Source organism: Onychostoma macrolepis, chromosome 05, assembly GCF_012432095.1.
Source record: "Onychostoma macrolepis isolate SWU-2019 chromosome 05, ASM1243209v1, whole genome shotgun sequence".
In the NCBI taxonomy this organism is placed as follows: Eukaryota; Metazoa; Chordata; class Actinopteri; order Cypriniformes; family Cyprinidae; genus Onychostoma; species Onychostoma macrolepis.
Window position 1 is genome coordinate 44,696,947 of NC_081159.1, and position 21,184 is coordinate 44,718,130.

Consider the following 21,184-nt stretch of genomic DNA (forward strand, 5'->3'; position numbering starts at 1 on the left):
AAATGTATTTTGTAAAAATGAACAAATTTTGATTTTGACGGCTGCAACACACTCCGAAAAAGCTTGCAAAATAAAAGCGAAAAGCTTATAGAGCTTTTTGCAAGCAAAGCTGGAATTGGGGTTGCATCTGGCTTAAAAAGACCTTCAAGTGTAGCCTTGTTCCATCAGCAGTGATTTGTGAACTTCATCTGAAGATGGCAGTGGAGTGCTTATAGTGGTTATTCAGCTCTGGCTTGATGTCATGTCTCTTTTTAACGTAAGTGCAAAAACATTCATCTTAATAAGGGGGTACTAATAGTTCATACAGCAGTGCTCAACTGGTTTAGCTTCAGGATTTTAACTAACTAGCTATGACTGCAGTACAGTATATGGAGACGCTGTTGTCTCTTGTATCTTTGATGTTGTTGATTACTTGTGTAAAATTACAGACATGATGCAACAGATGCAACGGTTTTATTTTTGCCCTTTTATGGACTTTTTTAATACGAGGGAGCATAGATAAATATTTAAAGTGTGTGTGTGTGTGTGTGTGTGTGTGTGTGTGTGTTTTACAGCTTGAAAATGATCCTGTGTGCTGTTACAGAGAGGACAGACAATCTTCATGATTCTCTGTTTTCTACTGTTTTGACTTGTGTTTGTGTATGGTATGTATTAAAATATCCTTGTTTTTTTATTTAAGAATGAAATATTTGCATTTTATTTTTAAATTTTTTTTTTTTTTTGTCTGAGTAGACTCCACAGAAATGTATTCACTTTTATTTATGTCTAACTTATCTAATAATAATAATAATAAGGTAATTTATTATGTATAAAAACATGATAATGATAAATAAATAATAATAACCATTATTATTAATTATATGAATATAACTGCAATACTAGTTATAATAATACAATAATGCAATGCTAGTTATTGGTGGTAGTAGTAGTAGTATGTGCATATGACATTTATAATTATAGTAATAATAATAATAATAATAATAATAATAAATATAATTTAACAAGAATATTAATATTATTCTAGATGGATTTTATGTAATATTATTATTATTATTATTTCTATAATAATATAATTTATTTAACAAGAATATTATTAATATAATACTATAATGATTTTATGAAGGCTAATAATCAGTATTTTTATTATATGATATAATTAATGTTCTTATTATACATATAATTCAAATATTGGGCTGATTGTCTCAGCGCTGATCGGTGAGTGATGGGGCGCGAGGATCTGGTGAGCGCGGCGGAGGACGCGGCGGATCAGGTGCGCCAACCAAACAGCGGCCTTTAATGTGCATTTAACAGTGTGCATGACATGCATCTGAATATGCATGAGAAATATATCGCATTATGCTTTGTTAAAGCTGTCGTTGCGTGTTTGCGTGCAGTCACTCGCTCACATATCTCTGGATAATAAGACTTTGCTGTATGTTCTTATTGGGAATTTGCATTACTCGCGTTTGAAAATGAAATGCATGTTCATGCATTGAATATAGAGACAAATACTGGTTGCCAGATGATGTTTGAACATATTCAAAGAGGAAGAGTAACTGCAATACAAAATGCACATTTAATGCAAGTTCACATATTTTCTTGTTTTTATATTAAATGAGAAGCTTGCTATGTTTTGCATGCTGGTAAAGTGTGTTTTGCTCAGGTCATGTGTATGATTTCCAGCATGTGGTCTGATGGTTTGTTTCAGGATGTAACTTAAACCCTCTTACAAATCTAAATGTGGAAAAGTGAGCGAATCGCTGGAGTTCAGGTTACTGGGTGAAGCGAAATGCTGTATGAATATGAATATGAATTACTGCTAAATCTTAAACACATGTTTGAGCACAGCTGTTTGGTTTTATTTGGTGCTTCAGAATCTGTTATCGCATAAGATACAAGTCTGTACCTGCAGGATGATTCTTCTCTATTATACTGCATACTAGTATTGTTTTTAACCATAGGCAATGATAAACAGTTTTTTTTATTGCTAGTTGAATAATAATCAATCAGCACTTATAATGATTGTTATAAAATCACAGATATACAAGCAGTAGAAAAAAATAAAGTGATAAAACAGCCTATGTTGATGCATAATGTATATGTTGCATATTTAATTTAGCTGGTGTCTGTCATAAACCCCCCCCCCCCCCCCTAATTTTTGTAAAAATGCCAGACTCTTGTCAATTCTGTCAAATAATGAGTCAAGAAAGAGATGTACTGCAGCTGTTTTTATCCGTGTTTCATCTGTTACTTTGGAAATGGAAGGTGAAGCGCATTGCATTATGGGATTCAGTATGTGTGCTTACTACGTACTGTAGAAATAGTAAGAGTAGTATTTTAGAGATACATTGAGATACTGTTATAGTTTTATAAATATTTATAAAAAAAAAAAAATAGGTGTTAAGGTTTTATATTTTATATATATATATATATATATATATATATATATATATATATATATATATATATATATATATATATATATATATATATATATATTAGTGCTGTCAAACAATTAATCGTGATTAATCCAAAATAAAAGTTTTTGTTTACATAATGTGTGTACTGTGTATATTTATTATGTAGATATAAATACACACACGTGCATGTATATATTTGTAGGGTTTGATACATAAATATAATTTTAATTTAGCTCAAAGGGAATCATTTATGATTTTATAGGTAACTTGAACAGAATCACTGTTCTGCGGCTGATCACTGAGTCGGCAGCGATTCACTGAACGAGCCGTATAACATCAACTCTGCACTGGATATTAAAATCCAAAATATAGTGAACACACTATTAATAAGCACAGTAACAAGATTGGCAGATTAAGACATTAACTTGTAAGCACAAAACACAAGATACTTCTCTTTTGAATATAAATAAGACTTTATTTATATAAACCTAAGACAAACTAATCTAACATGAACACACGCATTCACACATTCACACGTTGCAGAAAGAGAGAAAGGATGAGTTTAGAGAATGAGAATGTGAAATCCCAAGTTTATAGCAATATGTGCTATTGCATAGACCTGAACAAACCATCAATCACGTAATTAACCCTCGCATTGAGTTTCTCAATGAGGCTAAAATTTATATTAAATGCACCAGTTCAGTTAGAATCTGGAGTTGTTTTACTTGCGTTGCCTTGTGTTACAGGGATTCCCTTCTGTCTTCGTCGTCGTTGCAGGAAAGGGGTTTTCGAGTTGGTGATTGGCTGGAAGTTCAGTAGTCTTTGAAGTGATGTCTTGGGAAGCCAATGGTTGGCGTTGGCTGAGGATGGTCTTGGAGTCAGTTGCTGGTTGAAGTTTGAAGCGGGTGCAGTCGGAGCTGGACTTTGCGGCAAACTTAACTTTTGAACACGAGACTCAACGGAAAGAAAAGAAACTAAAGTAAAAGAATAAAATGAGTAACGAGACTAGGTGGTTTTTCCTCTCATCGTGGTGTTAAGTAGCAACTGGCCTGTAGGCCAGAGCACGCTCAAAGAGCGCTAAAACAGCGTCAAAACGCGGTGGCGAGAAGAAGAAGAGAGAAGGGAAGAAGGGAGATTTGATGGTGTCCTGAGGTTTTAAACTCGGCTTTTTGGACACATCCCATCTGGTGTCTTGACCAATTAGATAGGCTATTATCTTAGCTAGGGTTGTTCCTTCCATCATAAATCAGCATGTTATCAGTCACATGGTCTGAATTTTACACACTCTTGCAAAGTATAATTTCGGATGTGATTTCTATAACCAGAATATGATACATTTGACAAAGAATCAGTTGGAAGAAACGTTTCAAGCTAGAATTGTCAAGCTCATACATACCAAACACGAATAAACCTTAAAGTCATTCAATAGTTATTAAAAAGACACATAATATGTGCTTAAAACATGATAATCTAATGTGTGGGTTACATACATAATATAGTGTTACGCCTAGAAATGTCCTTTTAGGATGATTTTACGTGCATATGAAAAAGAAAGTCTCTGTATAGTTCTGTGGAGACCAAAAGACATGTTCTTTGGACAAAGGAATTTCAGTCTCAGCCTTTGTCTTGTATGTGTGGGGGAAAAGTCAATCTAAAGAAGCTTGTGATTTCTCTTGTGGAACACATGTGATGGCCATCTCTTTGACCATTAATCTTGACTATTTACCCCAAATTTGATGATCTCCTTCCTGCGTTGGACTTATCAATAAATGTTCTTTTGTCTTAATGTTGCGAGCTGTTCTGGAAGAGGCTTGTTGGTTAGGCTTGCTCCAGAGGTTGGAGATAGGCATCTTTACGACGTTGTCATGTTCTCCTGGAATTTCGGCTCCTCATGTTTCGATGTCCTGATCGAATCTTAGTTTTGTCTGACTCGTTCTGATGCTACATACCCCCCTTGATTGGCGATGTGTCGAGTTGGAGACATCGGCAAGCACTGGATAATCAGAGGCAGAAGCAGCAGACACAAACACAGCAAACAACAAGACAACACCTCCATGACAGTTACTGTACTGGTGCAGGGCATCAGGTTATTCGGGTACAGGCGGTTATATTCAATTGGTCAATCTAGTTCGGTAAACTGAATAGTTTTTAGTTCAATTTTGGAAATTGTTGTTCTAATTTAGTTTAGTATGTTGATTCTTCGATCAAATTTTGTGATTAGATTTGTTTGTTTCTTCTAAGTTGTCTTAACTTAAGAGTGTTCACCTTTAGTTTCTGGTGACATCATTTGTGGTAAAATTAATTGACCTATCGTGCATGGAGCTCTCTGGCTTCCATTCAGTTTAGAGTGGCTTATGGATATTAGGTGTGGTGAGTCAATCCTAATATCAGACCTTTGACCCTTGCAGGGTGTCTAGGTTTTCACCTACTAAAGAAAGAGGGGAAGGAAAAGGATAGGTAAAGAAGAACAAAACAAAACAAAGCTGCTGTGGGTTTTCCTAGCATGGTTTGCAACTACTGTTGAGCTAGGATGTTATGTGCAGCTAGGGAGTCATGTACCTTAACTTAGTGTCAGGTGTTTTAACTATGGTGAGGATAGCTGCATGTTCCTTCATGGTGGTGTATGTAACTTTATGTTACGCTAAAATTTGGATATTCTACTTGTGGGAAGAATATGTTTGTTAAATGTGTTATCAGTAGATGTGGTTACCTCTGGGTGTAGGTAATGTTGTGTGTTACTGGTATAGTGTAGGTGTGATCAGATCTGTTTCAGTCTGTGTTGTCTCCCCCCTTTTCGGGTATGTCAGTGAAGACGGGCTCTCTGCATCCTTGGCTTGGATGAGGCGTGTCCATGATCTAATGGGGGTCAGTCCAGAAAGGCAGGAAGTTCTTTAGCAGACAGTCGGAGGTAGTTTGGCATGGCTGTGTGAAGCTGGGATGCAAACTTCGCCTCTTATGTTGCATTCCTCTCGTGCTGCCTTCTGGATGTGGCAGACTTTCTGACCTTCTGTGCTTTGGTGGTTGCTGTTGCACAGACAGGAATGTGGTTCTTGGAGTTGGAGTTCATTTACCAGTTTGTTAGTGAGTGATGGGTGACTGAGGTGATGTTCTCTGGTACCTCAGTTTTCATCAACAGTTGGCCGTGAGAGACTTGCTCGTTCTGGGTGGTTGTTGAACAGGTGTTTGTCATCTCTGATATGGTGGTGTACCATGTGATCACCGGTCTTCCGTTCTGTCGCTGGTCACAGCGAGCATGATTCAATTTTGTAGTCATCCGTGTTCAGCTTATCTTGAAGGAACTCTTTCAGTTGTCTCATGACTTGTTCCATGTCTTCTGATGGTAAGCTGTCTTGTTCTTGTGCGTACTCAGCACTGTGCATGTCTGAGTGGTGCTGAGGTGGGTTTCGTTGTCGCCACCCACACGAGTTGCTCTTGGATGAGTCAGGCGATTACTTTTGGATGTCTGATCCTTTGGGTTTCTTGAGAAGCGTGGCTTGTCCCATGGATTTTTCCAGTGGTTGGGCTGATAGCTGTCATGGACATGGGGGTCATGTTCTCCGTGCTCTTGATGGAAAACTCTGGTGTTGTGATGCAACTGGGTGTCGTACAGTGCAAGGCTAGAGTCTTTGGTGACAGAGTTCAAGAGTGTGGAGGTTTTGTTACCTTTCTTTGAGGCCATCTTCTGCTTGTTGTAGGCTTTCTGTGTTAGATCACGCAACTGTTGGATGGTCATGGAGCGTGGACAGGCCATGACGCCTAGATGGTGACTGACTCCAGGGTGCAGATTTTTTAGGAAGAGGCTTTTGAAGTTCACATCCTCTTCAAGGTCAGGTTCGTTGTGTGCACCAAAGTAAGCTTGTCGGAGTCGGTTGTAGTAAGCTTGTGGAGTCTCTTGTCGACCTTGTTTGGTTTCCAAGGCAGTTAACAGTCCGTTTTCCGACTCTGGGTCTGTAAATTCTCTAATCAGGACCTCACAAAGCAGCTGGTAGTCTGACTTCGTTCGACTGGGCTGTCGATCTAGGAAGTTTCGTACCTCAGGACCGGACGTGGCTCTAAGGAGGTATAACCTGTCTCTGTTAGTCACATGAGGTCTCATTTCTAGATAAAAGCCGATATCTTGCAGATGAGCCTCGATGGTGTGGCCCTCTGTGGAGTTCGGGTTGAACTTGCTGATGTTTTTAGACAGCTTGTCGAGGTCTTTGACGGTCATCCCAAGTGCAGCTCCAAGGTCTGCTTGGATGGGAGGTTTTCTTTCGTTGACAGGAAAGAGTTCTGTGGCGAAGGCAGGTGAGGTTTTGGGTTGTGGCCCTTCGCTTCTTTCGTTGCGTACCAGTTCTTGGACGTAGGACTCGGCTCTGCTCAGCAGTGGTGAGGCTGAGAGATGTTTCTCTTGCCTTGGCTCTTGTTTCTGCTCATAAGCATGTTTGAGTTCTTTTCTGACCATATAGAGCTCATAGTTGGTATCGTCTAGTTGTTGGGTCAGATTGTCCATTTCAGTTCCATACCTTTCAAGGTGGTCTTTCAGGGTACTGATTTCAGCATTCTTGTTACTGATGTCATTCTTGGCTTTCTCTAGTAGCTGTTCGGCATACTGGAGTCTGTTCACCAGGTCTTTCTGGGCAGCTTTTGCATGTTGTTGGTCAAGCTGAGCTGCTCTCAGGGCTGCTTGGAGCTCCTTAACTTGTTCCGTAGTTTCCTGCTCCTCTCGTTGGGTGCTTTGGGTTGATCTTGAACTTTCACTTCCAGCTTGTCTATGCGGCGTTGAGCACATGTCAGCTCCTCTTGAAGATGGGTGATGTGCTTGTCGCTCAGTTTCAGCTGGGTCGTGAAGGCATAGCTTAGGGAGCTGGTGATTTTGACTAGCTCCTCGTGGTTGGTGTTCTGGCTCGAATCTTGTGTCAGGAATCTTCTCAGAATTAGGATTATTATTAAAAATAATAACAGTTCAAGGGTCAAAGGGGTCTGCAGTCTGCGGCATGTTAGCACGCTGGGGAGAGGAGAGACTGACACAGATCTGTGTGGAGTAGAAGCCTATGTGTGGTGGGACAACTAAGTGTTTTGTCAGTGATTTTGAACCACTAGTGTAGTGTGGTGATGACTGTGTTGGTCTCAGGGTATCTAGGTAGACTAGAGATGTGAAGACTTCGTCACTTCTAATGAGGAAGAGGGAAAAGAGAGAAAAAGGTGAAAAACAAATTCAATTAAAGAAACAATTCCTTTTTTTTTTTCAAATGAGGAAAATTCTTTTTTTTTTTTTTCAATTAAATGTTATCAAGGAGGCAAACAATATTATTAAATCTCTGTTTTAGACAAACGAATATAATAATAATTATGATATCTCTTTCTTAGTCTGACAGGATTGACAACATACACCTTTCAGTTGGACCGCTCACCAGGGAGGCTGTGAGGCAACGGTTACCCAAAACTTATCTCTATTAAATTGATCTCAGCGTTGGATGAGATGTTAAAATTTGGATTGCGTTTTCAAATATGGGAAGGGTAGGAAGAACGAAAGAGGGTTTGATTACAATCAAATTCTTAAGGATGATTCGCCTTTTGACAGGATTGTGTATTTCATTCACTTAGAATCGATTGATGGTTCTTACAGGTCCCTACAAATGTAAAAAAAGTGAAGAGGAAAGAAAGCAGAAGGGAAGGAGACAGTAGATTAAGTGGATCGGGTCCACTAGCAAGTTGTTATGCCCAACTACGAGTAGAGTGTTATTTTCAGTTGCTGCACAACTAATAACAAATAAATAAATTTCGGGTGAAAGAGATTTGTCTCTCTAATTTATTTGAACTCGTAGTGAGGGATAACAATGTCTCCTATTAAGGCTTGGGTGTGTCGTTCCCAAGCTAGGATACACAGAGGAAAGAAAATGGTAAGACAAAGTAAACTTGAAAAGTAATAAATGGGTAAAATAAGCAAAAATGAAATTAAATAAAGGATGAACTCTTTAGTTTTAGTAACTAAAAATAGTGGCTAAGTGTATCACCAAAACAGGAAGAATGAGGGGGTAACACGCAATAAAGTAATGAGTAAGTATACGTCTAAATAGAATCTATTGATATGGGTAATAAATCAATTAGGTAGAATAAGTTTAAAACTTTCAAAGTTCAAGGCTTATTCGTACCTAAAATGATTAGGCCCAAACGAGAATACTAGAAGTAATGATCATATGAAATGATCTGAGGGGAAATTTGAATGATTCCAAATAAATTTAATGTTTTAATCAAATTTGAATTTGGTACAATTAATAATTGTGAACTAGTATTTCCCTTTCTAGTAAAATGTAAATACGTGGTAAGAAGTGAGAAATTAGATAAACAAGAAAGAGAAAGACCAACAAGTGTATTAGTTTAGATGTTAAAAGGGTTAAACCACTTTAGCTTTTCAAACACACACACTGTATTCAACCAATGGATGCTAATGCTAACTTCTAGCCTTTGAGGCTAATGGCTTTAGCATAGGCTTCAATGTAAACACAACCGTTTCGTTAGCTTAGCAACAGTATGGAGTTTGTTTACAATAGCTTCGATGTGCTGCGCGTGCGCAGTTCAGAGTTGCTCCGGGAGTAGGTTAAGACTTCCGTGTCACGATCGTAACTGTGGCAACCAAAACAAACTCTAGTGGACTAGCACATTAATTGTTGCATTGCAATTACAGTTAAGCATGTTACATGAAATGTCGGCGCATTTCAACACTGTACAAATAACAACACCGCTTTTAGTTGGTTCTGCGATGTGGCGCTTAAACTCTCAGTTCGTTCAGAGTTTGATTAAACTTTATTCGAATCGCCGCTTCGTGCTGCAGGTGAGGAAAACAGTGATCGGATCATAAAGCCCGTGCCAGTTTCTCTGGACACATAAACAACAGGTTTTCTTCGCTGTTGGAACAAAGTTAACTTTAACTTTATCAAACTTATAGCATAGATGATCTGACAATGGAACACGCACTGAGAATCAAACTATGAATAATGAGGCTTTGATAAAATAGAATTGAGGAACACGCTCAGAACTATTCTTTATCCACCGATTTATTTACCTTTTAATTATTGCAGTTTAGCTCCGTTCAACTAACAGTGACTGAGATTCAGGAGTATAGCTCTTGAATGACCTGGAACACGCAGGACATCAATTCAGCTATAAAACAAGGCAGAAAAGAGGAATACGCTCAATTTCGACCTTTTATTGTACGATCTCAGATGTTAACTTTAAGTTCACTTACTGGAGTTGAACAATGGAGAGGCGGACTCGGATTACAGCCTTCTCTGCGTTCATTCATTCAAGCAGGCGCGCGCTGCTGACGTCACACACACACCCTAGTCTCGGCTCAGAAGCGTCTCATCTTTCATCCACAGCAATGGAAAAGATTAAATAACTTGGTTTATGCTTACAATTTAGATTAATCTGCCCGCATTCTCCACCAATATTATGTAGGGTTTGATACATAAATATAATTTTAATTTAGCTCAAAGGGAATCATTTATGATTTTATAGGTAACTTGAACAGAATCACTGTTCTGCGGCTGATCACTGAGTCGGCAGCGATTCACTGAACGAGCCGTATAACATCAACTCTGCACTGGATATTAAAATCCAAAATATAGTGAACACACTATTAATAAGCACAGTAACAAGATTGGCAGATTAAGACATTAACTTGTAAGCACAAAACACAAGATACTTCTCTTTTGAATATAAATAAGACTTTATTTATATAAACCTAAGACAAACTAATCTAACATGAACACACGCATTCACACATTCACACGTTGCAGAAAGAGAGAAAGGATGAGTTTAGAGAATGAGAATGTGAAATCCCAAGTTTATAGCAATATGTGCTATTGCATAGACCTGAACAAACCATCAATCACGTAATTAACCCTCGCATTGAGTTTCTCAATGAGGCTAAAATTTATATTAAATGCACCAGTTCAGTTAGAATCTGGAGTTGTTTTACTTATGCGTTGCCTTGTGTTACAGGGATTCCCTTCTGTCTTCGTCGTCGTTGCAGGAAAGGGTTTTCCGAGTTGGTGATTGGCTGGAAGTTCAGTAGTCTTTGAAGTGATGTCTTGGGAAGCCAATGGTTGGCGTTGGCTGAGGATGGTCTTGGAGTCAGTTGCTGGTTGAAGTTTGAAGCGGGTGCAGTCGGAGCTGGACTTTGCGGCAAACTTAACTTTTGAACACGAGACTCAACGGAAAGAAAAGAAACTAAAGTAAAAGAATAAAATGAGTAACGAGACTAGGTGGTTTTTCCTCTCATCGTGGTGTTAAGTAGCAACTGGCCTGTAGGCCAGAGCACGCTCAAAGAGCGCTAAAACAGCGTCAAAACGCGGTGGCGAGAAGAAGAAGAGAGAAGGGAAGAAGGGAGATTTGATGGTGTCCTGAGGTTTTAAACTCGGCTTTTTGGACACATCCCATCTGGTGTCTTGACCAATTAGATAGGCTATTATCTTAGCTAGGGTTGTTCCTTCCATCATAAATCAGCATGTTATCAGTCACATGGTCTGAATTTTACACACTCTTGCAAAGTATAATTTCGGATGTGATTTCTATAACCAGAATATGATACATTTGACAAAGAATCAGTTGGAAGAAACGTTTCAAGCTAGAATTGTCAAGCTCATACATACCAAACACGAATAAACCTTAAAGTCATTCAATAGTTATTAAAAAGACACATAATATGTGCTTAAAACATGATAATCTAATGTGTGGTTACATACATAATATAGTGTTATGCCTAGAAATGTCCTTTTAGGATGATTTTACGTGCATATGAAAAGAAAGTCTCTGTATAGTTCTGTGGAGACCAAAAGACATGTTCTTTGGACAAAGGAATTTCAGTCTCAGCCTTTGTCTTGTATGTGTGGGGGAAAAGTCAATCTAAAGAAGCTTGTGATTTCTCTTGTGGAACACATGTGATGGCCATCTCTTTGACCATTAATCTTGACTATTTACCCCAAATTTGACGATCTCCTTCCTGCGTTGGACTTATCAATAAATGTTCTTTTGTCTTAATGTTGCGAGCTGTTCTGGAAGAGGCTTGTTGGTTAGGCTTGCTCCAGAGGTTGGAGATAGGCATCTTTACGACGTTGTCATGTTCTCCTGGAATTTCGGCTCCTCATGTTTCGATGTCCTGATCGAATCTTAGTTTTGTCTGACTCGTTCTGATGCTACATATTTAAGAAAAATTGTTTGTATATTAAATATATTTATATATAATATAAATTATATAAATATACATTTAAATACATGTAAATATTTTTGAAATATATACGTGTGTGTGTGTTTGTTATATATATATATATATATATATATAAAGTGCAAATAAAATAAATATAAATAAACTTTCAAGTCAAGTATTTTTTGTAAAATATATTTTTTTATAAAATATACTAAATTACAATTATTTTAAAGTATGTTAAAAGTTGTATTGTGAAATATAGGCAAAAGCATAATGTTAATATACTTTTTATATATTTAAAGACTTAAACATTTTTTTGTTTGCATATTTGCAGTGTACTATTAAAACAGGGAATATATTAAAAATACAATAAAGTATACTTTTTTATTTTTTCCACTAGGGCTCTGAAGTGCTTACACTAAACTCTGGCACACAGCTAGTGAGTAGTGTGTACTACTTCAAGCGATTTTAAATGAGATTTTAAATGCATTTGCAGATGAAAAATGTACCTGTCATGTGTCAGTTGTGCACTGAAGAAAACACACGTCTCAAATGCATAAAACAGTGCAAATATTCGCTGTTCATCATAGTGGATCGATTTGATCCGTGATCGACATTAAGGGCTGCTTAAGAATAAACTGCTCATCAAATTATCCTGACTCACTGAACCTGGATCTAATTAGTGAGATCCCCCAGGTCCCGCCTACCCACTTCAAGATCTATTTAAGCAGCAGCCCAGTCAAGCAATCTTCACTTTTCTTGCTTTTACCAGATGAGCTGATCTGGAGAAGAAGTTCATCAGGCTGTTATCCACGTGAGTATATAGCACTTAAGATTAGTGATGAGAGAAATGAAGCACTGAACCAATTGCTTTGAAAAATGATTCGATGTTTCGAAGCACTTGAAACAGCACATGCTGATGAAAACGTTGTAAACGCATAAAGAACTCAGACCAAACATGCAAACAAATGGAAATGTTTAATACTGTTAAATATTAGTGCTTATGTCTCAAGTGTAATCAAAATACACAATGAACTAACTGATTTATATAATTAAGTGTTTTCATTAGAGCCGTCTATAAAAACCAGCAGGCAAGAGTAGTGTTATCAGTCAGAAGGAGGTGAATTTAATTCAATTGTAAGCTTACTTTGTTATTTTTAAGGTATGGTGTGATTTGTAGGGTGAAGGTACTGAATGGTTTTTACACTTCAATTATATAGCCATCTGCGTTAAAGGGAAGTTCTTTGTTTAACCCACAACACCTGGCCCTGAATTCTTCACTTTTATTATGAAATTGTGGGATTTCATGTCGCATGATTAACTGGGCAACCAGAAGCCACAAGTGGTTCAAGGGTTCACTTTGAGTTCAACACCCCTTAGTGGTGAACCATCGGAGTTTTGAAATGGTGTGACGTAACGAAGTTTCGTTTGCTAAAATCACGTGACCTGGCCAGTTTGATACTGGCTCTGAAACACTGGTGTTTTGAAGCACTGTTTTGAACACGCCCATCACTAAGATGTAGTATTTTATACATATACATATACACTTATATACTTAGTTCTATAGTATATAGTTCTGGTATTAAATCTATGATCTCATTTTCAGATTTCTTCAAAGATGTCCTACCCAACAACTCTGGAACTCATTGGTGGTGGAGGAGGTGCTTACTCTTCATTTACTGGTGTGAATAACGGTGCCAGTTTAGAGAAGATTGGCGTGTGGGTGGGTGGATGGCAGGTGAAGGCTGTCAGGGTTTGGCTTTCAGATGGCAGAAGTGCAACCTTTGGCGATCCAGATGGACCGTATCAAGAGTACGCGTTCAAACTTAATGAGTGTTTCACCTCACTGTCCCTCTGGGGGAACGGAGAAGGATCACGTCTTGGAGCCATCAAATTCAAGACCAACCTGGGTGGAGAATTTTTTGCAAAGATGACGAGCTGGGGCTTAAAAAGAGAATATCCCATTGATGTCAGCTCTGGATTTTGTCTGGGAGTTGAAGGAAGATCTGGTTTAGATATTGACTGCATGGGATTTGTGTTTCTCCACGCCGTTCAATCAACTGTTCTCACAAATGTCAACTATCCCACAATAAACCAACTGATACCACAAGTGACCGTAGAAGAGATCAAAGACGTCACTTACAGAAACGACACCTCTGCCAAACAACAGCAAAGAGTTGACGCTTCAGAGAAAGTGACCAGAAAGTCTTCATGGTCTGTGAGTGACCGCTTTACCTCAACATTTAGTATGGAAGTGAAGGCAGGGATTCCAAAGGTTGTGGACGTTTCTACAGGATTCAGTTTCAGCGTTGGCCATGAAAACACTTGCAGTCATGAGCAGACCAATGAGACCACTGAAACCCTGTCGACCATGATTGATGTGCCACCTAAAAAGGCAGTGAATGTTAACGTCACTATCGGAAGAGCCATGTTTGACCTGCCTTACACTGGCACGGTGAAGATCACTTGCAAGAACGGCAGTGTGTTGCAGTACGAAACCAAGGGCCAATACAAAGGCGTCACTTACACTGCTATCAAAGTGAATACGCAAGAATTTGGTCTGTAACGTTAAGATGCATTCTTCTTGGCTGGGCTTTTTTTTTTTTTTTTTTCTCCCCAGCAATGTATGATTTTCTTTTTATGACTTGAGCTCTTCTTTCTTTGTTCCATCTCAAATGTCTATTTGCTCCACTATTTTTGACAGGTGAAATACTCGGCACTGTCTTTTCCAAATGTTTTCTAATTCTATTATAAAATGTTCATCACTTAAATCACACTCACTAGTACCGTATTATCGGTGTAGTACTTCATAGAAGAATCTTAATGTTCAATTTCACATTTAATAAAAGTCTTTCATGAGCCCTTTGTACTGTTTGTCTGTATTTAAGTGTTGCTTCATTGACTTTTTTTTTTTTTTTTAATTTAAGGAGGTCTTCTGAGGTTGTTTTACAAAAGCAGGTTGTTGAAAATAATTCTCTGGAAATGTGTAAATATGCAAACTGCAACAATAGTGATCATTGCTAAAAATAAACAAGTCTTTATCCAAAATATGTAAGACGTTACAAGTTGATGCAAACTGTTTACTTGTTTATCCTGGCTACTTCAGCAAGAAAATATCGGAGTATATCAGTGCACCTACATGGAGGCTGTTTTCATTGAGTGCCAAGGCCATGTTTTAATATTTATCTCAGACACCAGACACTGACTTAATTTTGCATTGCTCCATTCCACATACACATACTTTCACACAATTTCCCTTATCTTTTCAATTTGAGTTGTATTCATAAATCAATTACTTCTGCACTTGTCATAGTAACATTTAATGTATGTAACTAATATTTATATACTCTACAGCATAATGTTTTGAGTAGCATTTTTATATAAACAGTCAAAATAAAATACTTACTAAAAAAGATAACGTTATTTGTTAACCTACTTGTCATGTTAAAATTAACCCATATCAGAGAACTGTCAACATGAAAGTGTTAAAATTATTGAAGTACTAACTTTAAATTAATCTCAGAAGATATTAATCTCAGGAGGAGACAGGAGAACAGAGTATGGCTGACAAAAACATTTGGGTTTCATTGTTGTAAAATGTGATTAACATTTGAAAATCTTATTTAAAAGTGTTTAATAGATTTTCAAATGTTAAACATGATTGTGTATATCTGCACTATCGTGTGTGTTGCACTATCCGTACTTTCTTCTTGGAAGATCCTGCCGCCAAGTCAGATTCCTTGTGTGTGTGTGAACATACTTGGTAATAAAGCTCTTTCTGACTTCTGAACACAACACTAGGATCATGAAATTGTTTTCACACACCATTTTTAAACATATGACATGAAAGAGATTGTTTGATTGATTGCAACATATGGTCAAAGAACAGACACAATGTATGATTATACAGTATATGATATTTATTATTATAATATTATTAGTAGTTCTTTCTCAGATTATCTAAACTGTTAAGCAATGCTCTGTATTTGACTGTTAACTAAATACAATTAAGGAAAACATGACATGCATTTTTAGGTCCATTTTAAAGGGACAATTCATTCAAAAATAAAAATTAACTCACTCTCATGTTGTATAACTCATTCTTCTGTCGAAGATACTTTGAAAAATGTTTCAATGCTGTTTTGTTCCCACTGGTTTCAAACAGGTGAGTAAATGATGACACCGTTTTCATTTTTTGGGTGGACGTATAATTTTATATTATAATTTATTATAGGCTACTTGGAGATTTGTGATTCCCAAACAGGTGTATGTGCAAAGATTTTGATTTGTTTTTTGTTTTTAACTTAAAATAAAATAAAAATAGAATAAAATATGTGACAGATAGAAGTAAATGTGCATTTACCTTTGTGACTTTATAATTTACATGATAGATAATATAATATGAGAAAAAGGAATATTTGTAGTTTGCTGATGGGGCTGCAGGAGGCTGGGAAATACTGGCTATTAAAAATAAAAGAGAAGAAGATGATGAAAGAAAGAAAGAATGACACAGGATACTCACACGAGACTAGCTTATATACATTTGGCCACAGATACATTTGTAGAGGTTTTTTCAGGCATTGCTGTAGCTACACACTGCAGTATAGTCTCCAATGACAACTAGGTAGGCTAATCTATTAAAAAATAAATTAATTAAAGCCCCACAAATGAAATATATAAAAGCTACACATATACCCTATCCTACCTTTCTATATTTTTTTATATAAGTTTATTGCTTTCAAAAAGGAAACAAGAGCTTTATTTCCGATGTAAGAACTGTTAAGTATGTTCTGCAAAGTTAAAGATTGTATGCCAACAGAAATTAAATTATTTTCCAATTGAATTCTTTCACTTTCATATGCCAAGCAATTGATTATTACATGCTCTACAGTTTCTGGAAGTCCACATTTATTGCACTGACCAGAATCATGTTTCCCTATCATCTGAAGTGATTTGTTGAGAGTAGAATGACCAATTCTCAGATGAGAAATTACTATATCTTCCTTTCTATTACCATAACTATTTCTAACTAAACCAACTTGTTTTTGTATATTGTACAAATGACGACCTTTAGCCCATCTCTCCTGCCACATATTTTTAATAGCCATTTTAATTAAACCTTTCATTTCAGATTTACCCAAAGGAATATCTAAATCAATAACATTATTTTTAAGGGCCCGTTTAGTTATCATGTCCACATCCTCTACACCAACATGAGCCGGCACCCATAAAAAAACTGCTGAAAGTCTTAATTGGCAAATTCTATACAGATTTTGAAAAATGTCTATTAATATATCTTGTCTGGAATCTGATTTCCCACTTATTAAACTATTAAGAACTGAAAACGAATCGGAGCAAATTACTACAGCAGACGGTTTGACTTCTTCTACCCACTGTAGAGTTATCAAAATAGCCACCATCTCTGCAGTATATACAGACATATCATTAGTAATTCTTTTTCCATCTCTATACTTCTAAAGAGGGATAAACATAGCTGCAGCTGTTCATCCAGTTACTGGGTCTTTAGAACCATCTGTAAATATTTGTAAATAATGGAAATATTCATTTTGAAGATGCTTTTGCACTACTATTGCTTTAGGGACTTGATTTTGTTTATCCTTTATAGTTTTAAATATCTGGAGATGCACAGAAGACATTGAAAAATCCAAGGTGGAGATATTGGCAATGCTACTGTAGGACTGATATTTATATTATTAACACCTATTTGCTGAGTTTGTTGTTCTACTATCCATCCAAAACTTTTCACCTGTGATTGTTCATATTCCCAGCAATTTCCCAAAACATTTTTAACTGGATGATTTGAAAAATGACCTTTAATGTTTGCCCAGTAAACCAGTCTTAGCTGGAGCTCACGTAAATCTAAAGGCATTTCTCCCATCTCTACCTGCAGTGATGTTACAGGAGAAGATCTAACAGCTCCACAGCAAATCCTAAGGGCTTGACTTTGAATTGTGTCAATTTTTTTAACAAAGCGTTTGACGCTGATCCATAAATTATCCCACCATAATCAATCGATGATCTAATTAGTGCACAATATACTCTCTTTAGTGCATGTCTTGTGGCACCCCAATCCAGTCCTGCCAAACATCTCAGTACATTAACTCCTTTCTTACATTTATTTATTACCTTTTGAATATGTGTTCCAAATGTTAACTTTGAGTCCATCCATACTCCCAATTATCTAATGATAGATACTTGCTCCAAAATTTGCTCATACAACTTTAATTTTACTTCAGGAATTTTCTTCTTTTTTGAGAAACAAATGACCTGAGTCTTTGCTACTGAAAGACGAAAGCCCCACTGGTTAGTCCAGCTTTCAACAATATCTATTGCCTTCTGCATTTTTCTCTCTAAATATCTTGGATTCCTTCCTCTTATCCATAAGGCTCCATCATCAGCATATAATGACCTTCCTATTTCTGATCCTATTTACTCAAATATACCATTTATCATAATATTGAAAAGCACCGGACTGCAAACGCTACCTTGAGGAGTTCCGTTGTCTATTATGTAGGTATCCGAGTAACCTTTACCTACTCTTACCTGTATTTTCCGTTCTTTTAGGAAATCCATAATCCAATTAAACAACTTCCCATTAATGCCCATCTGATTTAATTTTATTAACAGTCCTTCCTTCCATACCATGTCATAAGCTTTCTCTATATCAAAGAATTTCTTTTTCACTTTTCTAATTTCATTTTCTAAGCAAATTACTGCATCTATGGGTCCTTTTCTGAACCCACTCTGATAAGCATATAATAAATTTCTAGTTTCCAAAACATATAACAGATGAGATATAACCATTTTTTTCCATTATTTTACACAGGTTAGATGTTAAAGCTTTTGGTCTATAATTTGTTGGAACAGAGTGATCTTTCCCAGGTTTAGCTATTGGCACCACTATACCTAATTTCCACGAGCTAGGAAGTCTCCCTTGCCTCCATATTTCATTATAAAGTCTTAAAATAACATTTAATCCAATATCTGAAAGATGTTTAATCATTTCATAACATACTTCATCTTTTCCCGGTGATGTATGTTTAACTCCTTCCAAGGCCTGCTTGAGTTCATATAATGTGAAAACAGCATCCATAGTGCCTTCTGACAATCCTTTTTTAGCTAAAATTTCTTGATTATCTCTTACCCTTTTCTTTCTTAATTCCCTCATACCATCTGATATATTGCTATTGCTATGCACCTTTACAAATGCTTCTGCCAACACCTCAGATTTTTCTTTATTACTAATAATTTGATTATTTCCACTTATTAAAACAGGAATTCTATTAGATTTTTGTATTCCCCCCATTTTCCTTATCATTCCCCATATCTCACTAATATCTATATTTCTACCTATTCTGTCACAATATTCTTTCCAGTACTTTCTTTTAGCTGCACGTATTACTTTCCTTACTACAGCCTGTGCTCTTTTATACAATATAAAAACATCAAATGAATATGATTTCCTTACTTTCTTTAAAAACCTATTCCTGATTTTAATTGCCTCGCTACACTCAACCATCCACCAAGGTAATTTTTCTTATCTATTCTCCCTACACTTTTTCCTATTACTTTCCCTGCAACTTTACAAAGACTTTCACAGATTTTATTGTTATATTGCTCTACATCTTCTATTGTACAACTTAAGTTAATTAAACACTGTTCACTTTCTTCTTGATATATTTCCCAATCCGCTGATTTCAATTTCCATCTAGAGATCGTTCCAATTTCTGTTTTAGATACTTCTAATCCAATTTTACAATTAATAGGGAAATGATCACTACCCATCATGTTTTGATTAATTATGTTCCACATACTTATTTTAGCTAGATTTTCTGACATAATTGTTAAATCTAAAACTGAATATTTCATTTTGGATACATCCAACCTAGTAGCACTTCCATCATTTATACATACCAAATTATTTGTTTCCAAAAATTCCTCCACTTCTCTTCCATTATAATCTGTTTGTATGCTACCCCACAATGTATTATGTGCGTTAAAATTTCCACAACACACCTGATTAGACTTTTGTTGTCCCCCTATTTTACTCATGATTCTTTAGTTAGTCTTTTACAGGGATTATATAAATGTATTATTCTAATTTTTGTGTTCCTGCCCAAACGTCTACTGCTATTGCTTCACAATCTTCCTCTACATCAACCTTCTTATATGCTACCTCAGATTTTATAAACGTCATCACTCCACCGCCCATACCAAATTCCCTATCCCTTCTAACTACTGAGTATCCTTTTAACACAAAATTTAAATGTGGTTTAAGCCATGATTCTTGAATACAAATTACATGAGGTTTATCACTAAAATCTGCTTGATCCGTGATCGACATTAAGGGCTGCTTAAGAATAAACTGCTCATCAAATTATCCTGACTCATTGAACCTGGATCTAATTAGTGAGATCCCCCAGGTCCCGCCTACCCACTTCAAGATCTATTTAAGCAGCAGCCCAGTCAAGCAATCTTCACTTTTCTTGCTTTTACCAGATGAGCTGATCTGGAGAAGAAGTTCATCAGGCTGTCATCCACGTGAGTATACATCACTTAAGATTAATGATGAGAGAAACTAAGCACTGAACCAATTGCTTCGAAAAATGATTTGATGTTTCGAAGCACTTGAAATGGCACATGCTGGTGAAAACGTTGTAAACGCATAAAGAACTCAGACCAAACTTACAAACAAATGGAAAACAAATGGAAGTGTGTGTTTTTTTTTTTTTAACTTATTTTTTTTTGGGTGGGTGGGTGAATGGCAGGTGAAGGCTGTCAAGGTTTGGCTTTCAGATGGCAGAAGTGAAACCTTTGGCAATTCAGATGGACCGTATCAAGAGTACGCGTTCAAACTTAGTGAGCGTTTCACCTCACTGTCCCTCTGGGGGAACGGAGCAGGAACACGTCTTGGAGCCATCAAATTCAAGACCAACCTGGATGGAGAATTTTTTGCAAGGATGACGAGCTGGGGCTTAAAAAGAGAATATCCCATTGATGTCAGCTCTGGATTTTGTCTGGGAGTTGAAGGAAGAGCTGCTTCAGATATTGATAGCATGGGATTTATGTTTCTCAGTGCCGTTCAATCAACCGTTCTCACAAATGTCAACTATCCCACAATAAAAGAACTGATACCACAAGTGACCGTAGAAGAGATCAAAGCCGTCACTTTCAGAAACGACACCTCTGCCACACAACAGCAAAAAGTTGAAACTTCAAAGAAAGTGACCAAAAAGTCTTCATGGTCAGTGTGTAACCGCTTTACCGCAACATTTAGTATGGAAGTGAAGGCAGGGATTCCTGGGGTTATAGAAGCTTCTACAGGATTCAGTTTCAGCGTTGGACAAGAAGGCACTTACAGTCATGAGCAGACGGATGAGACCAAATTGAAAGGAATTTTCTGGAAATGTGTAACTATGCAAAATACAACGATGGTGACAATCAACAAAATATAAAAATAAACAAAATAGAAAAGCCTTTATCCAAAGTACTAATGTAAGACATTATAAGTTGATGCAAACTGTGTTTACTCATTTATCCTGGCTAGTCTCTT

At 36.8% G+C, this 21,184-nt stretch overlaps 2 protein-coding genes across 2 annotated transcripts; both read left to right on the forward strand.

Moving 5' to 3' along the window:
- Positions 1-12,278: 12,278 nt before the first annotated feature.
- On the forward strand, positions 12,279-14,544 carry LOC131540454 (aerolysin-like protein). The gene is made up of 2 exons (XM_058775271.1): positions 12,279-12,424; positions 13,217-14,544. Exon 2 carries the CDS (start codon positions 13,229-13,231, stop codon positions 14,174-14,176), a length of 948 nt encoding a protein of 315 aa, XP_058631254.1. The 5' UTR covers positions 12,279-12,424; positions 13,217-13,228; the 3' UTR covers positions 14,177-14,544.
- Positions 14,545-20,381: 5,837 nt separating this feature from the next.
- Positions 20,382-21,184, forward strand: LOC131540457 (aerolysin-like protein; the record flags this gene model as incomplete). The annotated part of the gene is made up of 1 exon (XM_058775274.1): positions 20,382-21,184. A coding segment is annotated over one exon (705 nt), but the record flags the coding sequence as incomplete, so codon positions are not given.

Bases quoted from the DNA above. Each gene is read 5' to 3' on its own strand.
- LOC131540454 (XM_058775271.1), top strand. From the start codon at position 13,229: ATGTCCTACCCAACAACTCTGGAACTCATTGGTGGTGGAGGAGGTGCT.